Below are 22,500 nucleotides of genomic sequence, written 5' to 3'. Positions count from 1 at the left end.
GTCTCTGTTTTTTTTTTTGTATTATGTATTATTTATTTAAACTATTATCACTCTATCAGCGCATGTTGTTCTTCAGCCTCGTGCCAACCTTTGCATTTCAGCCCCACAGTTGTTTTTCGCTACTGTCATTACTCATCCGTTTCTGTCTCTGTGATATCCATTAGGTTTTTTTTTTTTTTTTGGGCTCTTTGAGGAGCCTTAGGAGCACAACCTTTAGAGAGGAGCCAAGTTAGTGTACAAGATACATTTTTCAACATTCGGGAAAGACTTGCAGTAGGTCACAGAGAGACGTTTTTGCTCGACGTCGCTGCAACAGCGTAAGGTAAAGTGATTCATGACCCAGTATTAATTAGTAATATAAGTCATTTTAAAAATTTTTCAAATTTTTCAGTCAATACAGTTTTTATTTTATTTTATTATCTCTGTACCCTTATAGCAAAATTAAATATTCTCCAATGTGGGTACAGGAAAGGGTCTCTCGTCGATTTACCCTGTAGTTATTTGTCTAAAGTTTCCTGAATTCCAACTGTTTTTATCCTGCAGTTTGGTTTAAGATTGATAACTACCACAAACAAAGACACAGAAACAGACAGTGTGAAGGCACCACCTCTAAGGCTTTAGCCGATGTGTAATTATGATCAAGGGCACAGTAACAAAGAACCGGCGTCGTGGAGAGAAATCTTGACGAGCAAAATGAAAGAAAAAATAAATTGAAATATCCTGTTGCTTGTTTTGCCTTCTTACCACCAACGGGGACCTTTCCTTCCAAAGCGTGCGCCCGCGGCGCTGTGCTTTGGCTGGTGGAGGCACCAGTGTGTGAATGCGGAGTAAATAGAGTTGTTTCAACACGCTGCCAACTTCACTCCATTCAAGCCTCCGTGTTTTCCCTTTTGCCGGTACGTCTGAGGGTTTAGTCACAGTGCTCAGAGCGAGTTTAATCAAATGAGTCAAATCGCTGCGGCCCGGAATGCCCTTGTGCCTCAGCGCGCGTGTGTGTGTGTGTGTGTGTGTGTGTGCGTGTGCCCTTGTGTGTGTTGGCCTGTCCTTGGTTCCTTATGTAAACGTGTGATTGTGAACGTTTTATCTTTTGACTCGGTATCGTCTCATCTCTTCAGGAACCCGAGGCGGCGACGTCTCGAGTTTCTATCCGTTTCTTTCTTTTCCCGCCGTCTTCAACGTTCTCTTGGTAAACATGAGACCCATTAGCAGTGTATCAGCGTGCGCGCACTAGTCTCCATGGAAGCTGTTGCCGTAGCAACAGCTGGTCCTTGTAGTGTAGAGGATTACTCCATACCGGTGTTTGTGCAGTTCTTCTCGTTCGATGACTTATATCATCAGAATCAGAGTCGTCAGTGCAATTAAGATGAGACCCTCGGTTTCATCACCTCGGACAGCGTACCGGTCAAGTTGAGTTAAGTTAAATTGAGTTATCGTAACAAATATGTAAAAAATGAAAGTTTGAAGAGAAAAACAAAAGTCAGAATTGAAGAGTCACAGGTCGTCATTTGGGACTGACGAGCGAGAATTGCAGTGTTATCCACCGGCCTGTGGACTGTGGAAGATGGAGCAGGCGCTGATGATTCACAAAAAAGCTCCGGGTGAAATTCTCACACGTCACTTTCCTTCCCATTCATTCTGATGCTATTTCGGGTGTGTTTTGTTTGTGTTTGTGTGCGATTATGCATGCTGCGTGCGTGTGTGTGTGTGTGCGTGTGTGTGTGTGTGTGTGTGTGTGTGTGTGTATGTGCATCTAGGTATCTCCTGTACCTGCAGTTGAAGAGAGACATCTACCACGGCCGTCTTCTCTGTCCCTTCGCCGAAGCCGCCTACTTAGGAGCCTGCATCGTGCAAGGTACGGACTCCCACTGACAGTCGGTGGATTTGATCAAAAACAAGAGTTTCCCTAAAATGTTTTTATACGTGCCTCCCAAGCCTGCGGACCCGAGCCGCACCTCCACACTAGTTTGTTACACTTCTCTCCCCGATCGCACGCTAAGTTCAACGCTCAGCTGGTGTTCCAGTTCGTCCTCCTCGCTCCTACCGTCTGCAGGTGAACGCGCCGACAAACAGGGATTTTTCTAAGGTCGTTTACGCAATGTGTGAAGCGCTGGAGGTGCCCACGAGAGAACCTGACACGGCGCCCCCCTCAACCCTCGCCGACGAGCTGTTCCGCCGCGTCTCCGAAAGCCCCTCTCAAAGTGCTTTAACGGCGCGGAGGGCGCCGCGTGTCCTTGGATTGTCCATCACGCCGCCATGTTTAACGGTTCAGTCAGTCATGGGTTCTGAACGTGCACAAGCGCTTTGGCTTTGACTTAGGTCGACGGCCTTTATTCTGGGGGGTACAGGCGGTGTGCCGCGGTCGGTCCTGCGGCGCGTCAACCGCGTTTCCGCTCAAATGGAACAAACGTCAAAAGAATGTCAAAAGTCGGCGGGCCACGTTTTTACTCTCAGCTGCGTCGCTCATGCACGTTCGGTCCCAGTCGATCCTCGCGAGGGGACGTGATGGTCTGAGCTTTCACGCTGCTGCTCCACTGTTCTAGAGGGGGGGTGTACGGGGCATTTTCGTAGTTGGGTCATTCCATTCACAGTCCTGTACTCTGGAGCGTCTGGAAAATGCTGACTCGACACTTTCCGCCCCTAAGTTGGTGAGTCGAGCTCAAACGACTTCAGATTTCTCAAATCAATACGACATATTATTGAGCCAGCGAGACCTGGCTTGAAAATTGGCGATCAGACATCTCCCATTTACGCTCCCTCAACATGGTTATTTTTGGTCATCATAATCAGTATTTAATGCTCAATTTTTTACAGTTCTTCAAAAGATTGGGAATTGATGCGGTGCCAGTGTTTACGAAAACCATCTGGCCTGTCTCTCCTCCCTTCCCCGAAGCTTGCACCTCGCATTCGAAAAGTATCAAATGGACAAGTTGTTGTTTTAAAGCCAACGGATGTACTGTATGTACGCATGTAAGCTCCCGCTAAATGAAAAGGATTTCTGCGACGCCGTTAATTTGCAACCCGTTCGAACGCCCGAATCAATGTCTATCGCGAACGGCTCGAGCACGGATGAAGCCGGGGATCAACCTGGCGCGTTTCAGCCCGCGCCCAAAACCCCAAATCGCTGAGCTGCTTTAGCGTTCAGCCCCGCTCGGATTGGATGGTCTCTCCAGAGAGAGGAATTTGACTGAGCCGGCTCACCGCCATGTTGCTCTGCCCCACTTTGTCAGGATGTTGATTAAAGACACGGGGGTTTCAACTGAGAGTGATTGTTTAATTAAACTCGAGACAGGTTTTCATTCAACCTTTATTCGCGCTCCTAATCCGGAACAAATTAGAAGGTTAAAAAAAAATAAAATAAAAAAGTCAAAAATGATCGGCGCCAGCAAATGTGGAAGTGATATTGGACGCCATGCGTTTGTAACTCTCTTTTCGTTACTTCTTCAACCAACGTCATGACATGATGCCTTTGCAGTGCTTTAGCTTTCGACCGCCGTCAGTTGAATTGAAATTTCGTTTATTGACACTTTAAGAAAAAATGCTCGATGCAGAAATCACCGTTAATACAGTAGTTATGATTTTAACATCTCAATCCCAAATTCTTGTACGGGTCAACCTTGTTGCAATTACAGGTATGCAGGCAGCAGATACTGATGTCTCTCTCAGGAAAGACACTAAAGGCCGTATAATAGCTTTTATAAGTGAAATGCACAATCACAGTCTGAATGAGTACAGTATACATGTCATGTATATGCAAAATATATGTATAGATAGATGAATACATGTAAGCAATAACCGAACAATAATTTGTGTTCTGTTTCTCCTTTTTTTCTAATGAGGAAATTGAGTTTGTCCAGTTAGAAGGTGATTTTCTCACATCTATTTATTATTATATTAGTATTATTTACATATGTACTGGAAGATTTGTTGTTCGGGAGGTTTGGTGCGTTTCTCCACAGACAATAAGCATTTTTTTTTAAGCGGAAATAAAAATGGAGAATAACAAAAAATTGAATAAAAAGTAAAAGTAAAAATAAAATGATTGTAATTGAAAGTGTCAAATATATAAAAGTAGCAAGGAAATAAAAAATGGAATAGAAAACAGAAAATAGTCGGATATATAAAAATATGCAGAATGTACAAAATGTGACGCTGTGCACATTTGTGATCTTCTATATGTTGTTATATGTGATGAACATATTGTTACATGCAATCACCGCCACCAACACCTCCAAAAACAATCAGCTGTCAACTGAACTGATTAGAGTGCTCTCTGTCTCGCTCTGCAGCTGAACTGGGGGATTACGACCCTGAAGAGCACCCGTCCGACTACATCAGAGACTTCAAGCTCTTCCCCAAACAATCCCTCAAGCTGGAGAGGAAGATCATCGAAATCCACAAGAACGAGCTCAGGTAGAACACTGCGCTCGCCGTTCCCTTTCCTTGACGTACTTTATGTTTTCCTGTTTTATTTCAACGGTGACATGGGTTCATCCTTTATTCACGCTTTGTTGGAAACTGATTTGAATGACCTTTATATATATTCTGTGCACAATTTTCATTATTTGATGTAATTCTTTTTTATGACGTAAAAAGAAAAAAGTTGGATGTTAAAACATTATTTCTGGGTGTGACTTTGCAGGAGATATCTTACCCAAAGTTTAAACGAAACGGAAACTACTTTGCTTCAGAAAGGCCCTCAATTTATTTATTTATTTCTAATGAGTTGTGCCGTGTTTTCTCTGTATAAAAGTTTTCTAAAGCCAGAATCCAAACTCCTCCCAGAATGATTGTGCTGGATGTGAGCAGAAGCCCGTCCTGGCAAATTGGATTTTCTCTTTTTTTTTGTCAGGAATGGGTCAGAACTGGGTTTAGAGGCAAAAAAATAAAAAATAAATGCGCCGGAGAATAAACGAAAACGAAGCCGAAGTTAAAGAGGATTAGCGCGTCCGCAGGCGGCAATAGATATTTATAGATATTAACTCAACACATATTTAAATAAACCTCGGAAGCTTGGCGCAGTGTAATTTCAAACTCTCGACGTGGGCGGGCGTAACAGTCAGCAGCACTGAAGTCCAAAATGTCCGCTGACCCAATTCTTGCATCGCTTTTGTTTATCGGAACAAGAAACAGAGCTCGTGGACACCGGGGTGACGTCCGTCTCAGATGCGGCTGTTTTAAAACCTTAAAGTTAAACACTATATTAGCAGATGCTGCTTGACACCGTGTGCCCCCTGGCAGGGTTTTACCGTCCCAAAATCACCACCAAGGGGGTGTGACGGTGTGGTGGGGTGAAGTTGTGTGTGAGTGTGTGTGTGTGTGTGTGTGTGTGTGTGTGTGTGTGTGTGTGTGTGTGTGTGTGTGTGTGTGCACGCGCGCACGTGTGTTTGGCTTTACAACAGCAACGTGCAAAGCACCAGAACCCACACTGTGGATTGTATATTGGAATATAAGGATATTGTGTAACTATGTTGCTAAACAAACATATTCTATGTACAATATATACAAACATTTTGGAAAATGGTAGAATATAAGAATATAATTAATAATCATCATAATAATAATAATAATAATAATAATAATAATAATAACAATAATAATAATAATAATAATAATAATAATCATTATCATTATTATTATTACTATTATTACTATTAATTATAATAATGTATATTAATATTTTTCTTCTCAGGATAGGAGCATCTAGTCAAAGTTGGTTTTTTTTTTCGCACAGTCCTTCATGAATGAATATAAATAAATACAATGCAGTGTTTTGGTTTTCCTCAAACACAAAAAGTCAACAATACCATATGTCTAAGTACAGCATGAAGCATGGCCGCGCCCTCTACTCATCAGTCCAAGATGACCTTTCACAATGTTCCAGTGAATAATGCTCCTCTGCCGTTTTCCTCTCTTCTGCTCCACCCAACATCACTCACTCCCACAGGGGACAGTGTTCGGCTTTAGCCGAGCTGAGCATGCTCCAGAGGGCCCACATTCTGGAGACCTACGGGGTGGACCCGCACCCCTGCAAGGTAACAACATTTTGGAATAAAGGAGTCAGGGGTGGAGGAGCACGTGCAGGGAAAGTAGAGGCTGATTGTCTTTACAAGTCATAGAAAGACGTAGTCGTCCGGTGGAGGGATGTTGAGTCGTAGGGTTGAGTGCTTTTTAAGGCATTTTTGAATGGTCAACACCTCGTTTATGAAGTAGTTAGTAAGGTAGATGAAGACCTTTTTAAAGAGACGCTCCGCACTTGTTCAATAACAACATCGTTTGGCTTCTATAGCTGCTTTTTTTTAATAATTGAAATAATAACATCATTTGGTCTATTGCTCCAGTCATTCTTTCTTTCTGTTTTTTTGGCCTGTCTTTCCTTCTTTCTTTCACTGTCACGGGATCAACTTAAAAAAAAAAAAAATTACATTTCTTTAAATTAATTTCTTAATTAAAAAAAAAATACAATAATAGTGTTTGTGGGAATCTCTACCTACGGGTAGAGGTTTAGGGATGGAGACGGAGTCCTTCCGGCAGCGGGGCGCTGATATGGCGTGTGTCTTTATTAATAAAGATAAAGATAAAGGTACTTTATTAATCCCCAAAGGGAAATTCCAGTGTTGCAGCAGCAATGACAAAACACACTTAATATACAAAAACACACGTTGTTTTTGAACAATGTGTGTTTTAATACATATAACAGAACTACATCAATACAAATTTGAAATAATGATAATAATAATAATACTAATATAAATAATATTGGCCACAGAAAGGCTCGCCGGCCAAAACTGGAACCACGCTGGTCCGCAGGCTGTCAGCCTCCTGCACCGCACGCTGCCCTCCCCCTACAAGACAAGACACGACACGACACAAGGAAGCTCTCCCAGCCGGGTCCGACCCGTCAGCGCTAATGAGGCTGATGGGGCGGAGCCGGGTACAGCTGCGCCGCGGCAGGAAGGAGCCAGCGGCGTCGCCTGCAGACGCGTGACCACGCCCCCTCAAAGCCATCTTTTTTTAAGTTGATCCAGTGAATCATTTGTTGTGTTGCAGTCCTCCTTCCTTCCCAACGTGCTTGTCAGGTTTTAGGTTCAGTATTGGTTCTATCATCGACAGCGAAGCAGCGCCTTCATCCCACTCACACCAGATAATAGACGTTCACGTTGATTTAGTTTGACAATCCCGCCACGATTCCTTTTGTCCCAACCCAACACACACTTCCTTGTTTTGGCGCTATCCTGCATGAGAAATCTGTTTGCTGCTTTGCTCTGCTTTTTCGATATTCCATGTGGGAAGGAGATACAGGACTGCAGACGAAAGCCGTAAACCTACCGGCAAAGTTCCCTCTGGGCGTCGTGTGGGAATGGGAGCCGGTGTCGATGTTCCGTAAAAGTCGTTCCGTAAATTTTTACCACTCTCGCCCTAGTGTTCCGGGAAAGTGCGTAACGGCTGTTAATGGAAGTGCGTGGAAATGGAAGCGGTAACATTTCCGCGAAGTAGGGGTGGTGCCGAATCCAAATAAAGCACAAATAGTGGGTTTGTACGAATATTTATTTTGTACAAAACATTTTAAAAGTTCTTTTTTTGGGGGGGAAGAAAAAAATAAAAATAAACATTCGGAAAAATGGCGAGTCCCGTCCGAACCGCGGTGCTCGGCTGCAAAGGCCATAAACGGAAACACGGCCAGTCTCTACGGAGGCAGGTCTTTTTATTCTTAAATGTTATAAGTTTTCTTCTTAAAAATGCCACGCGGACGGGGAGATTTAGAACGGGGGGGAGAACGTTCCTTCTACGGAGGCAGAGAGCGCAGGACGGGTTGAAAACGATCACACTGATTTGATAACATCGGGTTGAGGGTGATTGCGTCCGGGGGGCGGAGGGGCTCTGTCCTCTGGGGGAGTTGGAAACCCGAAGCGCCGGTCTCAGAGAGGCAGGAAGAAAATGAAAGCGGTTCAGATCGCCGACAGATTGTCCAAATGATCCCATCCACAGCGGACATAGCGTAGTGACCCTGAGCCATTACGCACTCTGTCCACAACAGTCATCTGATGTGGGAGCAGACTCCAATGACGGAACTTCTCCGTAAAGGAGGCCAATGTGGGAATGACCGACTGCCTTTGCCGGATATTTTTCATCCGGCAATGTTACGGATTGCGTGTTGGAAAGGGGGCTTCAAAGGGGCTGTTTTAATTTTGGACGCCTGGAAATGTGTTCACTCCACCCTCAGAACCTTCTAGAACCCGGGACGGGCGTCAGGGAACGGCCGAGGGAAAGACAACAGGGCACGGACCAGAAAGTGAGACCGGAAATAACGGAAGTAACGACGGCGCAACGACAGTTGCGGAGGGAAAGATGTTTGTCATCTTTATGAGTTTATCAGTTAACGGAGATCCATCCATCACCCATCCCCCGCTTTGGGTTGAAAGTCGCTTTGTGTCGGCTCTGTCACCATGGGGATGATGATGATGATGATGATGACGATGATGATGACAGCCCACACGCCCCCCTGCTGTTAGTCCAGCTGCATCCCACAACGCCAAGTGCTGACTCTCACTCCATGTGTGTGTGTGTGTGTGTGCGTGTGTGTGCGTGCGTGTGTGTTTCTTTTTGTTTTCAGGATTTTACAGGCTCCACGGCCTTCCTCGGTTTCACTGCCACGGGTTTTGTGGTCTTCCAGGGCAACAAGAGGATCCACCTCCTCAAATGGTAACCGCCAGTTTTTAAACCAAGCCCATGAGCCCGTGCGGCACATGCAGCCTCTGAACGAACCATCCTCATTTGGACAGGTTCCTCTCTAGCCGCCGGGAACCATTTGTCACCGTCACCCCGGCGTATATCCACTGATCAGCATTTCTGTTTTCGAAAGTGTATTGAATAAATTAATTTGCTGATTTATTGTTTGGCCCTTCGCCCCCCCCCCCCCCCCCCCCAGGGCGGATGTGAGCAAGCTGAAGTTTGAAGGCAAAACCTTCTATGTGATTGGGATTCAGAAAGAGGTGAGCACTAAAGGCGCCGCACAGACGTTCTCTCTCTCTCTCTCTCTCTCTCTCTCTCCCTCTCTCTCCTTCTCTCTCCCCGCCACGTAAATTTATGACGAGTGTCGTCTTTGTAGAACCACAGCCTTGATCATTCAGAGGTATTAGATTCCCCCGTCGGAACATTTCCAGCGCTGGGTCGTCCTGCAGATTATGATGCACAGTCACTGTGCTTCTGCCGACTCAGCGTTATGACGCTGTTATAATTACTGTTAGTGCTGTTGTTTCCTTCTTTCTTCCTTTCTTTCGTTCTTTTTTTTGTTCTTTCCTTCTTTCTTTCTTTCTTTCTCTCTCTCTCTCTCTCTCTCTCTCTTTCGTTCTCTCTTTTTCCTTCTTTCTTTCTTTCTCTCTCTCCTTTTTTCTTTCTTTCTTTCTTTTTCTCTCGTTTGTTCTCTCTCTCTCTCTCTCTCTCTCTCTTTCTTTCTTTCGTTCTCGCTCTTTATTTTCTCTCTCTTTCTTTCTCTCTTTCGCTCCTTCTTTCCTTCTTTCTTTCTTCCTTTGTCTTTCCCTTTCTTTCTTTCTTTCTTTCTCACGCTTTCTTTCTCTCTCCCTCTCTTTCTTTCTTTCTCGCTCTTTAGTTTCTCTCTCTTTCTTTCTCTCTCCCTCTCTCTTTATTTCTTTCTTTCTTGCTCTTTAGTTTCTCTCTCTTTCTTTCTTTCTTTCTTTCTTTCATTTGTTCTTTCTTTCTCGCTCCCTCTCTCTTTATTTCTTTCTTTCTCGCTCTTTAGTTTCTCTCTCTTTCCTTTTTTCTTTCTTTCTTTCTTTCTTTCTTTCTTTCTTTCTTCCATGACATCACCAGTAAATGTTTACGTTGTGAACGTTCTCTCAGCGTCTTGTTGACGTATTATACTTTGTGTGTAATGTTAACGGTAGACGCGCGTGGTCGTTTCTTTCCTCTGCGTCCGTGTTAACCCCAGTTCCTTGTCGGACGTCACACATACATGTGCGTGTGTATGTGTGTGTGTGTGCGTGTAACAGCATGTCACCGTTTCAGATCTCCTTAACAGGCAGGATGCACTGTAACACGATGGTGGGTGTGTCACGCCTAACCTCATTTTGACGTTGTCTGTCGGCTGTGACCCAAACTCCAGACTCTCCCACCAGCCACAATAAGACTATAAAACAAACGAAAAAAAACCCCAACAATATTCACATTCAGTCAAATCACTTCCAACGGATATGGCCGGACCCTGACAATTTCATGCTTTGTGTGTGATGTGAAGTCTTGGATTTGGGACGCAGTTTTTTCTCCGACCCAAAACTACAGTAGATTCAGAGCATCCACTAACAGCCTATGTCTTGTATTCTATTATATAGACCAAAATATATATATATATATATATATATATATATATAATTTTTTTTCTCCATCTGAAAGCTAGTGCGCTCTGCTCTGCTGTAGCTCCACTCCGCCCGTCGCTGTCTGGTCGCTTCTACATCAAACACTGTGTAGGGGTCAATTACATGACGCTGTCCGAATAAACCGTCATTTAAATAAGATACGAAGACACCTGTAAAATAAAAATAAAAATCTCTATAAAGTACGCTCAATTTGAAACCGCTTTCAATTTTTTTTTTTAATTCAATCTTAAAAGTCTAAAAATGCCAGGTGGACAAAAAACAGTGAAAAAGCCTACAAAGGTTTTATTTGACTTTTTTTTTTTTAATAAATCAACAAACAAAGTCTTTCAACTTGATAGACTTACGTGATTTTTTTACAAAATAAAAAAATACAAATGTACCTCAATATTATATTTACTACCTTTTCAAAAAACGTTTTGTCATTTACCCATAGACTTTGCCAGCACGGGCTCACCATCACATTGAAAACGTTCACAGTGACTTAGCCATGCTGATTGACTGATCGGTCAATTAATGAATCCATCAACCAGTCAATCAGTCGACCGACTGAACCACAACCGATCAATCGGTGCTATAACTTCTCATCACAGGCACTTAAGCAACCTCATCTCTGCTTGATTCGTAAACCTGTCTGTCTCTGTCTGTCTGTCTGTCTGCCTGTCCGGCAAGTCATGTTTGGCTGAAGATGCAGTTTTATCTTTGTGTTTCTGTCTCTCTTTTCTGTGTGTACATATTCATCGCTGGTGAGTAAACACAAACACAAAATAACAAAAAAAAAAAAAAAAAATAGCAAACACTCTTGTGGCGAAATCTCCCCTCCGATCCTTCAGAACTCACACATCCACCCAAAGCTCTTGCCTCTCACACTTCCCCATTTTTTTGGAAGGTCTACCCCCTTCTCTGTACTGTGTGCCGTCATCTCCGGTCCTTCAACGTGGTGTGTGTGGTTGTGTGTTCCAATTCCACCTCCTTATAGTTTAATTTCAATTGTTTCATTTCACTGAAACCCCTGAAAATTGTTATACTCCATCTCCATTTGATGTGTCGGTGCAAGTTTTCATCAATTTCACGTATCAATTTAATGTTGTTGGTTTTTTTTTGGTTTTTTTTCTATCTATTTGAGTCTGTGTATTCTTTTTTGTGAGTGATTCAGTTCAAATCACACGTGTATGAAATGATTGTTATTGTTCCCACAACCCTCCTCTCCATATCCTCGATAGAGAGATATTGGCTTTACACTTCATATTAACAAAACAGTCCTGCAGTATGCAGAACTGTTGGATTCCCTCATTGTGTAAGTGTATGTGTGTGTGTGTGTGTGTGTGTGTGAGTGTGTGTGCGTGCGTGTGCGTGCGTGTGTTTGTGCGTGTGTGTATGTGTATATGCTTGTGTGTGTGTGTGTGTGTGTCTGTGTGTGTGTGTGTGTGTGTCTGTGTGTGTGTGTGTGTGTGTGTGCGAGCGTGCGTGTCTGTGCGCGCGCGCGCGCGTGCATGTATGCAACGTGTGTTTCCGTGTCGTTCTGTCCGGTGTTCGATGTGAACCATTCATTCTCTGACACTGTGATGGCATGCCGTCTCTCACCGATCCCTCTCCGCTCTTAGTTCTCCTGTCCCACTCTGAACTGACTGCAACTTTTTAAGGCTTTTGTAAAAATGTATTTTGAACACTTCAAGGTATTTATGGAAACACAGTTTGCCTGAAAGGACCATGCCCATGCCAAATAGAGCGTTTGCGCACGAGTCAGCGCACACATATTACATTACCTCTGACCGTTTTCCTGATGACAGGTCACATGTTTTGATTTTTAATACTGTCTCTATCTCTATGATGGACCTTAATTTTTAGGGTAGGTTATGTATTTTTTATCCAAGGTACTTCATTCTCACATGTTTTATATTGGTTAGTTACGCTTGAAAAGACAGACGTTCCATGCAAAATCCCAACCCAAAAAATTCAAAGTGTGTTTGCGGACTGAAACTGGATCTCAATTTGACATTAGTACGGTCCTTTAAGGCAAAGAAAAATATATTTTATGTTCATTTGGCTTTGATCGCTCTCGTCTTTGGTGTCTCGCTGGCGCCATTCGGTGTCACTGTCTACGGCCCTGTCCACATGCATACGGATATTTTTGAAAACAAAACATGGCCTCCCGTCCACACGAAAAAAGCTCCTTCTTAGGAATTGGGAAACGGGGCTTTTGAAAACGCCCTCAAAACTCAGTTTTCATGTTGACGAGTAAAACAGAACGTCCTGAAACGCTGACGTCAGGGCCTCGACCTGCGTCGGGAAGCCACGAGCGTCGGCCGACGCCCGTTGTGTTGTTCTCTGTGTCGCCATTAAAAGTTGAAAAGTCTCTCCAACTTTAGGAACGGCGTCCATACAGTGTTGTGTCTGAATTTTATGAAGAAGCTCAATACGCTGCATGCTCTTAATGCTCTCCTGTGGTGTTTGACATCAGGGCATATTATCGCGTATATGTGAGTGTTTTAAATATTTTTTTGCTTTTTCACGTGGACAGTTTTTTTTTTGTTTTTTTTTAAGAGTGGGGGGGAATGTGTTTTCAGAAATACCCATATACGTGTGGATGAGGCCTAATTTTTACTGCAGGTTGTTAGTCGTTCACACATACTGGTGCACGGAAAAAACACTTCTTTTAAGTAATGAAGTATTTATTCTCGCAGCTGGATACGTAGCATGCAAAGTTATTCATTGTTTTGAAAATTCAGCGGAGTATATCTGCCTCTACTGTCTTTACAGTTCATTTACAGTTCATCACCATCTACGTTGGCTCTTGGAATTAACTATCCGCGACTTATATGAGCTTTTTGAACTTGCACGTCTTCAAAGTGGGACCAAAGACACAAAACGATGTTTTTAGACACGGTTCTGGTAGCTGAACTCTACTGCAAACACACAAGAGGCGACCGTGGCACATGTGTGTGACAGGCATGTTGTTATCACTCTGTAATCACCTGCATACTGTACATTGTACCGTAGAACGCGCTCCATGCCAAAGTGGGGGTTGAGCAACATAGCTGACCATTGCTGGACCACGTCGCCAAAGGACACGCTTTACCTGCGTGCAGCGACAGTATACAGTGTGTAATAATGGGTCGCAACTCTTTCACACTTACTTTGGGCTCTGACGTTATTTTTCCGTCTTCGGGTCAAGTCAAGGCCGTCATGCTTTTTTCTAAAATCTATTGGCGTCAAACAGGATGCCCAATTGGAAAACAGAAACTCACTCATTGATCCCTCTGTTTCCTCGTCTGTCTGTCGTTTGTTCGTTCTGTCTCTCTCTGGTTTCTCTCTCTCTCTCTCTCTCTCTCTCGATGCCGGTTTGGCTTCTCATATTACCAGACCACCAAAGCTGATAACCGGACATTTACTGGAACATATCCCTCCTCTGAGCCCATAAAGAGCCAGTTTCTCTGCCAGCGAATGGCATTTCCTGTTTTCCCTTTTTTTTTTTTTTTTTTTTTTCTCAACGTTTTTTTCTATCGTTAGTTTTTTAGTTGTTGGTCCACCAGATCCTGTGCCATGTATATATTGAACAGTTTAACAACATACTAGGGTCAGGGCTTTAGGTCTTGGGTCAGCGTTTTGCACAACTCCCTCTCGTTGCGTTCAGCACTTTGAAACTTCCCGGTACTAATTCACGTCTTTTGCAACCCCCCCCCCCCTATCTCGCTCTCTTTCTTCTCCGCCGTCTTTCTATTTCTTTCTCTCACTCTGCAGAAGAAACTGGTGTTGACATTTCACACTTCGACCCCTGCAGCGTGTAAGCACTTATGGAAGTGCGGGGTGGAGAACCAAGCCTTTTACAAGTATATAAACTCTCTCTCACACACACACACACACACACACACACATACACACACACACACACACACACACAAAGTTATTGGTTAGACAGTGACTTAAACTGGACTTGAACTTGCAATCTTACAGTCATCACACATTGCCTCTCCTCTATTCGACTAAACAACATACAGTATGTTTCTTCTGGGCATAGAAGTAAAACTCAAAAAGTTACTTTCCAGGGCAAACGGACGTATGATTCGCTTAGCAAAAGAAAAATTGAATAACTGTGATCTGATGATATAATTTCCCGTTTCCAAGCTTTTGAAAAACCATCCTGAGTCTTACCTTGAATGTTCCGAGAGGCAGGGAGTGGGAGTGGGATGTCTTCTCGGATGTCGGTCCATCATCAGAGCTCCTTAATCCAATTAGACTGAATCGAGTTTGCAAATGGCAGCCGAGCGGAGCGCTGAGAAAGTCCAGATGTGTGCACGAGCCGCGCACGCCCATACAAACGGACAGGCAGACCAGTGTGCGCATAACACAATCACCCAAATATAGACTGACCGGATTGTAGAAACACAGACACCCTCACTGGCAGCATGCGGGACTCTGCTCCCTGGCATCTGTTGAGTGCTGAGTTTGCTGGAAATTGGACTCCTATGAGAAATTATCCTAAAAGCATCATTTGAGCAGCACTACAGATCCCCAAAACGTGACTCCTTCGAACACCTTTCCAAGGGAAAAGTCCCCTGAAAGGTGCAACAGCGATTTTGGAAGGCCGGCGTCAGGAAAACAAGATCCACTTGGTTACTTGTCTTGACCGGAATGCGACGTTTGTGTTATTGCCGTTGTGCTAATTGTGCTATGACATCACCCTCATATCTCTGTGTGCGTGTCTATCTGTTTTCTCTGTGTCCCCCTCTCCCTCGCTGTCTCTCCCTTTGACAGGTGTGCTAAGTCCAGTCAGATAAAGACAGTATCCAGCAGTAACATTTTCTTCAAGGGAAGCAGGTTCAGATACAGGTGAGATTAACTGTTTCCGGGGGAAGGCATTCCACCCTCTAGTGCACTATCTCAGACTGGAAAGAAAACTCACGAGTAAGAGGTATTTGACAACATATTATCCACAGTTTGCCCGCTGCCCCAACTCACGCTGTAGGAGCGATACAAACTTGACCCGACCTCCAGTCTTGAAAACTATTTGAAGTAAAACCTGTCAAACGACGTGTAATGTGCCAAATGAAACGAGAGGCCTTGCCTTCATGCCACGTATTTTTGATCAGGTACACAGCCACGGTCGATTCGGACCATTTATAAGGCACATTCCACCCAGCCTAGCTGTGCTACACTGTGGTTTCCCATCAGGGTAGTCGTCGACCTACTGTTGCTGTCTTCCTCCAGTGGAAATACATGGCTTTATATTTCCATTTTGTCCGCTTTTGCATCAAACATGCTGTATGGATTCTGCACTGGATCCGCCACACCATGTCGTAGAAACATTCACGGTCACGTTGAGATACACATTGGGATCCTTCTCAATCAATCGCGTTAGTTATTTGAATGCTTAACGTGGCAGCGATTGTAGGTGGTGTCACGTTTACATGCCTCCTTAACCATCCCTGTTTCTCCTTTAAAAAATTTACTTTATATGTATATATTCTGAAATCTGCTTATAAGCCCAACAAATCACTGTGGATCCAACGAGGACTTTGTTCGCCTTTGGGTGAATTCACCCGCGCTCTGCTTCTTGTGAGTCACCGACTGGGATAACGTAGAACAGCCTCGATGTAAAGATGCTCTCGAAGCCATGCTAACCCTGATTTTCTCCGCCGTCAAAGCTCCTTACCAGGCTCCCCTCCATTTTATCAGTGGCTAAGGCAATTTGCCTTAAGGGCTCAAGGATGAGTGTTCACGTTTGGTGGAGTTCATACTGGGATAGCGGAAGCCTTCATTTTGTATCTGTTAGAGAGAGGTTTGTAGATCGCGGGGCTTGGCCGTTGCCACATACTGTATGCCTAATCTCTGTGCGGTGTTGGCGGGGCTTGGCTGAGCCCAATAAAGGCCTGCTGGTTCCTGATGTGTTACCATTGTCTGCCGGGCCAGCAGGGCTTTAATAACAAGACCCGACCATCAGCCTTCCGTTGTGGTACAGTAGCTCGTTAACGGTCATCACAAATTGGCTGAAAACATTGAGGTGACATTTTTGTGTCCTGTTCTGTGATCATAACCAAAGAAATCCAATGACCACTAAGCAAATCTGGCAGTGAGCTGTTTTGTTATTGCCTTATCTGCCCACACTGCCAGCAAAGTCTGTATTCCTCCTTCCTTTGATAATTACGTTTGCGTTGTTCTTTAACTTGGATTAGTCAATGTTAGTCCACAATGTTCTCCAATTGTTATTTACTGACAGAAAACTAAAACAAACGTAAAGAATGCCATTTTTTGCGTCTACATTGAGTGACGGTTCACAAATAATATAATAATAATATTAAGGCTCCACCCCCATGGCCCAATTCTAAAGGGGCCAGCTCCAGGTATTAAACAAGGCCGGAGCAGACAGGTGTAGTGGGGGGGGGGGGGGGGGGTCTGTAGTTTCCACAACCACAACATAAAATATCTTAAATGCAGGTAAACATGTTGTGGCAGATCCACCTGCCACACACCACCCAAGTGGTGTTTTCAGGGTGCCCTCGGGCACGGAGACACAGACGATGGGGTTGAAACGCATCAGTTTATTGTAGAGAGGGGGCTAGGTGGAACAAGGCCGGAGCAGGTGGACAGCGTGTGATGATGAGGGCTCCTCTCCTGTGTGTGTGGGGATGGAGCTTTTACCTGTTGCTCGTTGATTACTGTAACGGGCAACAGGCATACACTGGCCACACTGATCCCGGGCTCAATTACCTACACCCAAGACAGGTGTGGCTGCTCAAACCACAAAGCCCCCACACCACACATGTGACAGTCACATGTTTACTAATGCACATTTAACTTACCTACAGTACAGTAAACAACATAAATGGGAAAAATTTAAAGGTTATCAGTGCTTATTCTGCGCTTAAGCTGATTGTTTTTTCCACAACATACACACACGTCCCCCAAACCGATACCCACCTTCACCATCAATCTGTTTTGTCTTAGCTCTGTGCAGTTATTTCTCAAATAGACTAAGTAACCGTGTGTGTGTGTGTGTGTGTGTGTGTGTGTGTGTGTGTGTGTGTGTATGTGTGTGTGCGCGTGTGTGTGTGTGCGCGTGTGTGTCCGTGCGTGCATGTGTGTGCGCGCGTGCGTCTGTTCCCTTTCAGTGGAAAAGTAGCCAAGGAGGTAATAGAGGCCAGCTCGAAGATTCAGAGAGAGCCCCCAGAGGTGCGCAGGTAAGACGATGGAAATTTAATTCCAGTTTGCCCACGACGGTATGATCACGTTCGGAGGTGCGTTCACAGCTGCACATCTGTTTGATTTGTTTAGTCCAAACTGTAGTGCATTTACTGCCAAAGTTAGTTTGGGTTTGGTCAGATTGGACCATGGCCACTTGAACTGTGCATCAAATGACTGCACAAATGAACCATCCCTTTCCAACTGCAGTTGGAAAGCGATCCAACTGCGATCCAACTGTTAGGTGCTATTAGGCTATTCGATCATGTCACTGCTGTTTGCAACATTTTGTTGGACCATTCGTGCATTTTGGTAGAGGCAGCTTGGTAGATGCGAGAAAAGGCGTCAGGGTTTGGCGGTATGGAAAAGAAAAGTCAAATCAATCAAATTAAAAGATAGGGCCCACCTGGCCAGTCTGGGACTCAGCCGTTTGACTGACCGGATGTATTCAAGGGTCTTGTGGTCAGTCCAAACAATGAACAGTTGCTCTACTCCCTCCAACCAGTGCCTCCACTCCTCCAACGCCATGTTCTCTGCCAACAGCTCCCATTTCCCAATGTCATAATTGCGTTCTGCAGGGGATAACTTGCAAAAGAAGAAAGCACAGGGGTGTTTTTGGTCGACATCAGCTTTCTGGGAGAGTACGGCCCCTACGCCCAAATCTGGGGCATCCACCTCCACCACAAACTGATGGGAGGGGTCATGCAGGTTGAGAATGGGTGAGAAGGTGAACCGTCTCTTTCACTCACTGAAGGTCTTGTCTGCCGCTGGTGGCCAGAGGAAAGGGAAAATTGAGGAGGTCAATGCCATTACTGGTGACGGGGCTATAGTCGCAGATGAACCTTCTGAAGAATTTGGCGAACACCAAGAACTGTCGCAACTTCTTCCTGGAGGCCGGTACCGGCCATTCGCCGACCGCCTGAACCTTGGCTGGGTCTATCTGCACGTTCCCTTCAGCTACCACAAAGCCCAAGATGGAATTTGCACTTCTCGGCCTTTATGAACACCTTGTTCTCTAGAAGCCTCTGGAGAACACAGTTGACATGGCGGGCGTGCTCCTGCTCAGGTCTGGAGGAGATAAGGATTTCATCCAGGTAGACATAAAATGACATTAATAAAGTCTCTGAACATCATTCAGACCAGATGATAAGCGTTCCGGGGATCCAGGTTGGTGAACGTCATTGCCCCCTGCAGGAGTTCGAAAGCAGAAGATATGAGTCGAAGGGGTTACCCATTCTTCACTGTTATATTGTTCAGACCATGGTAGTCAATGCAGGGTCACAGTGACTAGCCCTTCTTCCCCACAAAGAAGATGGAGATGAAGATGAAGATGGTCGAATAATACCCGCCGACAATGACTCCTGGACGTAGGCCTCCGTGGCTTTTATCCTGGGGATGGACGGGGAGTACAGTCTGCCCCTCGGGGGCCAGAGAACCAGGAAGAAGCTCAAAAGCGGCAAGCACTCAGGCGGTACCCCAGAGAGGTCAGGGAATTCTGCGGGAGGAGGAGAACTAGGGACAGTAGACAGAGCACATCTGAGACATACACATTTAGGTTGTTTACGATTTACAAACTAGATACAAAAATACCATTACATACATTTCTCATCGATGCCATTGGGTGTTTTTAGGTCACTTAATATGACTATGATCGAACTGTCATCAGTGACCATTAGGTATTAATGCAGCTGATCTAGTAAAAGATGGAGATACGTGGAACTGACATTTTTTTCTGGGATTATATTTCTCTTAGAGCCCAGTTTGGTCAGAGCAGGAGTTATACCTCTCTAAGCCACAAGAACCTCATCATGAACATGGAACCACTGGTGCCTGCACTGCCCTCCACTAATGAATACGAGGAGAACGCCACAGACAATGGTAGGAATGTACTACTACACAGACACACACACACTTAACGCATACAAAGACATGTATGGACAACGACTAATAGCCCTGGGAATACCTCCTGGGGCTCCCTGGCTTCCTATTGACACGTATGAGGAGAAGACACGCACACTGATACACATACACTGTAAATTGAGCGGCTAATGCCACCGTCCCTTCATCGGTCCCGTTTCCCTGGAGACACCAATCACAGCAGGCTAAAAATACCCTCGTCATGATCCTCCCTCGGACCATGCCACACTGTGTGTGTGTGTGTGTGTGTGTGTGTGTGTGTGTGTGTGTGTGTGTGTGTGTGTGTGTGTGTGTGTGTGTGTGTGTGTGTGTGTGTGTGTGTGAGAAAGTCTTAGGGGATGTACACTGTCTGACATCACGGAAAAAGAGCCAGGATCCCAGCTTGGGTTGGCATTAATGAAAACTTAATTAGCACTTATTTGTTTGGCTCCAACAGGCCTGCCTCCATTTGTCTACTTGTGCGTGCGTGTGCACACACTGGCGGATGTACCGTATAAGTCTAGGCTCTTTTTTTGGTTGCATCATTCTCAGACTGGAGGTGAAAGTCACTGACGGAGCGGTCTCAGTTGCCGATCCGTACTTTGCACCTTCGTGATGCGACAAACGTTCTGCCGCCGAAAATATATAAAAAAAAATAAAAATATGGGTGTTCTGTATTCAACCATACAAGTATGAATGCTAAATATTTTGAGTTCTGTGAAAGGGAATGATTAATGGGTTTTTTCGACTGTCAACACCTCGGCCGCACCGCATATGGAACCATTTCACGACATAAAGCATCGCTTCTCGGAGTTAAACGAGCCACAAACTTTACGGGCGATATCTCTTTCACTGTGAAGTGAAATTGCAGCTGTTGTCGAGCTGATAGATGTGAGAAATATCAGTACAAGCAACCACGTCGGGTGTGTTTTGGTGTGCAGTAAAACCGGAGAAAAAAAAATGCATTAAAATGCTCAACTTGTTCGATGCTAACGTCGCAAAACGTGGGGTTTGTGAGGAGCGTGGGAGGTGCTGGTGAGTGGTTCACGACAGTTCTTTCATCGATAGCCTGCGGCGCTGTGGTCTCGGCTTGTTTCGTGCCGCAGGACTGCCGTGTCGGGCTGCGCTGATTAATCTTCCCAGAATAGTTTCTGAGCTTTTCTGCACGCAATCGATCGACTGTTCAAGGATGGAGTTGTTGTTGTTGTTTTTCCATCATCTAATACAAAATCCAAACGGATTAGTATTAGAAATTCATAAACAAGTGTGGACCTCAAGTTGGAGTGAAACATCAGCTCCCTCCCTGCGGCAGCTGAAAAAATTAATTTGCAGATAATGATGGTGCACTTTTACACGGCCGTCACTGAGCCCACCCTCACCTCCTCCATCAGCGTCCGGTTTCGCCGCCACCGAGGACGAGGGCGGGCTGGAGTGGATAATTCGTTCTGCAGAGAAAGTGATCAGCTGCCGCCTTCCTTCCCTCCGGGACCTGCCCGCCTCCAGGACCCTGAGGCGGGTGGGGGAAGATTGCGGCGGACCCTTCCCACCCCGGACACCCACCTTTTTCTAGAATCGGCCATCTTGCAAGAAGTTGCGCTCCATCAGCACCAAAAACCTCACACCACAAGAACGGTTTCTACCCCGTGGCGGTGGGGCTCAGCAATAGCCGCCATCTTTATTTTATGCTTTGAGTGACAATATAAAACTCAGTGGATGTTTTACAGGGTTTTTCGGACGAAGGGGAACTAAATAAATGCTGGCCATGTGGAAAACCCAAGATAAGTCATGTGTAATATACAACAGATCAGTGAGGACAAAGAGGGACGATCCCTCCGGCCGCAGCAGAGTGCTGTGTAATGCTCTGGTTATTAGGAGACGTATGAGTGGCTGTTTGGGGGCCAGTGATGTCTTCATAGCGATTCATCACCTGACACCGGGCTCCCGGCTGAAGCGAGAACCGCTCCCCGGCTCCGGGGGAAGGACGGAGGAGGACACGTGAGAGACCCAGGAGAGAACCGTGTAGGATATCACTGGGATGAGTCCCCGTCGAAGCATAGAAAGGACCATTGTACATGACAGTAAGCGGAACGTTTATAGAGTGAGGTCGGCAAAACAGCCGGCGGGATAAAAGACATACAGTGCAGAGGCTCTATAAAAGTGAAAGAGGCCTATCCAACGACAAGCCTACATCAGCGATAAATACTTTAAAAGATATACAGTACGTTGCAAGCACTTCTTTCTCCGCTGTTCAATTTACCAGTTCCTGTAAATTCTTAAATATAGATAGATAGATAGATAGATAGATAGATAGATAGATAGATAGATAGATAGATAGATAGATAGATAGATAGGTAGATAGATAGATAGATAGATAGATAGATAGATAGATAGATAGATAGATAGATAGATAGATAGATAGATAGATAGATAATTGATTAATGTGAAATATGATATGAACAATCGAATATATTATTTTTAAACATTAAAAAAAAAAATGTAAGTATTGATAAAAGATAGAAAGATACCGCAATATACACTAAATCTCAAATACTTTCTTAATCCCGGGAGAGCAATTCAGGAATATAGAGTCAGCATGTTATGGCGCAGGGTCCCAGTATTCATGACATTGTGGGTTTCAACCCATGGCATGAACTGTGCAGCATCCAAGCCCCGCCCGTCTGGAGCTCGTCCTTCAATCCGCTCACCGCTTCCAAACTGCCGCCACCTCATTACACCTCATAAATACCTCAGAAAACTCGTGGGGGAAAAGCCCCCGGGATGACATGTCCCTTGCACTCCCCTGTAATTGCTCTCGTATAACACCATCCTCTCTCTCCCTCCATCCACCATCCATCCATCCATCCATCTATCTATCATCCGTCCAATCTCTCCTCGTCCTCCCCCCGCCACGGGGAACGGCCATCATTCTCTTCCCAGGACACCCGAGTCCTTCCTCGCCCATTACCTAACTTGTCATGTGTTATTCTCTCTATTCATTACGCCCCTCCATACCTCCTCCGCTCGATCCCCCCCCCCC

The 22,500-nt window shown here is 44.9% G+C and overlaps 1 protein-coding gene across 1 annotated transcript in view; it reads left to right on the top strand.

Moving 5' to 3' along the window:
* The window catches only part of frmd3 (FERM domain containing 3), a gene marked incomplete at its 5' end in the record, with an annotated part of 55,757 nt that overhangs the window by 23,042 nt on the left and 10,215 nt on the right, over positions 1-22,500 (top strand). Inside the window, 10 exons of the mRNA XM_080003163.1 lie at positions 1,755-1,852; positions 4,287-4,410; positions 5,945-6,032; positions 8,612-8,700; positions 8,927-8,990; positions 10,024-10,059; positions 14,130-14,218; positions 15,144-15,218; positions 17,498-17,566; positions 19,321-19,445. Of these exons, the coding sequence (XP_079859289.1) occupies positions 1,755-1,852; positions 4,287-4,410; positions 5,945-6,032; positions 8,612-8,700; positions 8,927-8,990; positions 10,024-10,059; positions 14,130-14,218; positions 15,144-15,218; positions 17,498-17,566; positions 19,321-19,445 (857 nt within the window). The remainder of the gene's footprint in view (positions 1-1,754; positions 1,853-4,286; positions 4,411-5,944; positions 6,033-8,611; positions 8,701-8,926; positions 8,991-10,023; positions 10,060-14,129; positions 14,219-15,143; positions 15,219-17,497; positions 17,567-19,320; positions 19,446-22,500) is intronic.

The sequence above is a fragment of the Zeus faber genome, assembly GCF_960531495.2.
Source record: "Zeus faber genome assembly, chromosome: 7".
Classification (NCBI taxonomy): Eukaryota; Metazoa; Chordata; class Actinopteri; order Zeiformes; family Zeidae; genus Zeus; species Zeus faber.
The sequence above is the reverse complement of the archived record's forward strand: the minus strand, read 5'-3'. Positions and strand labels throughout refer to the sequence as shown.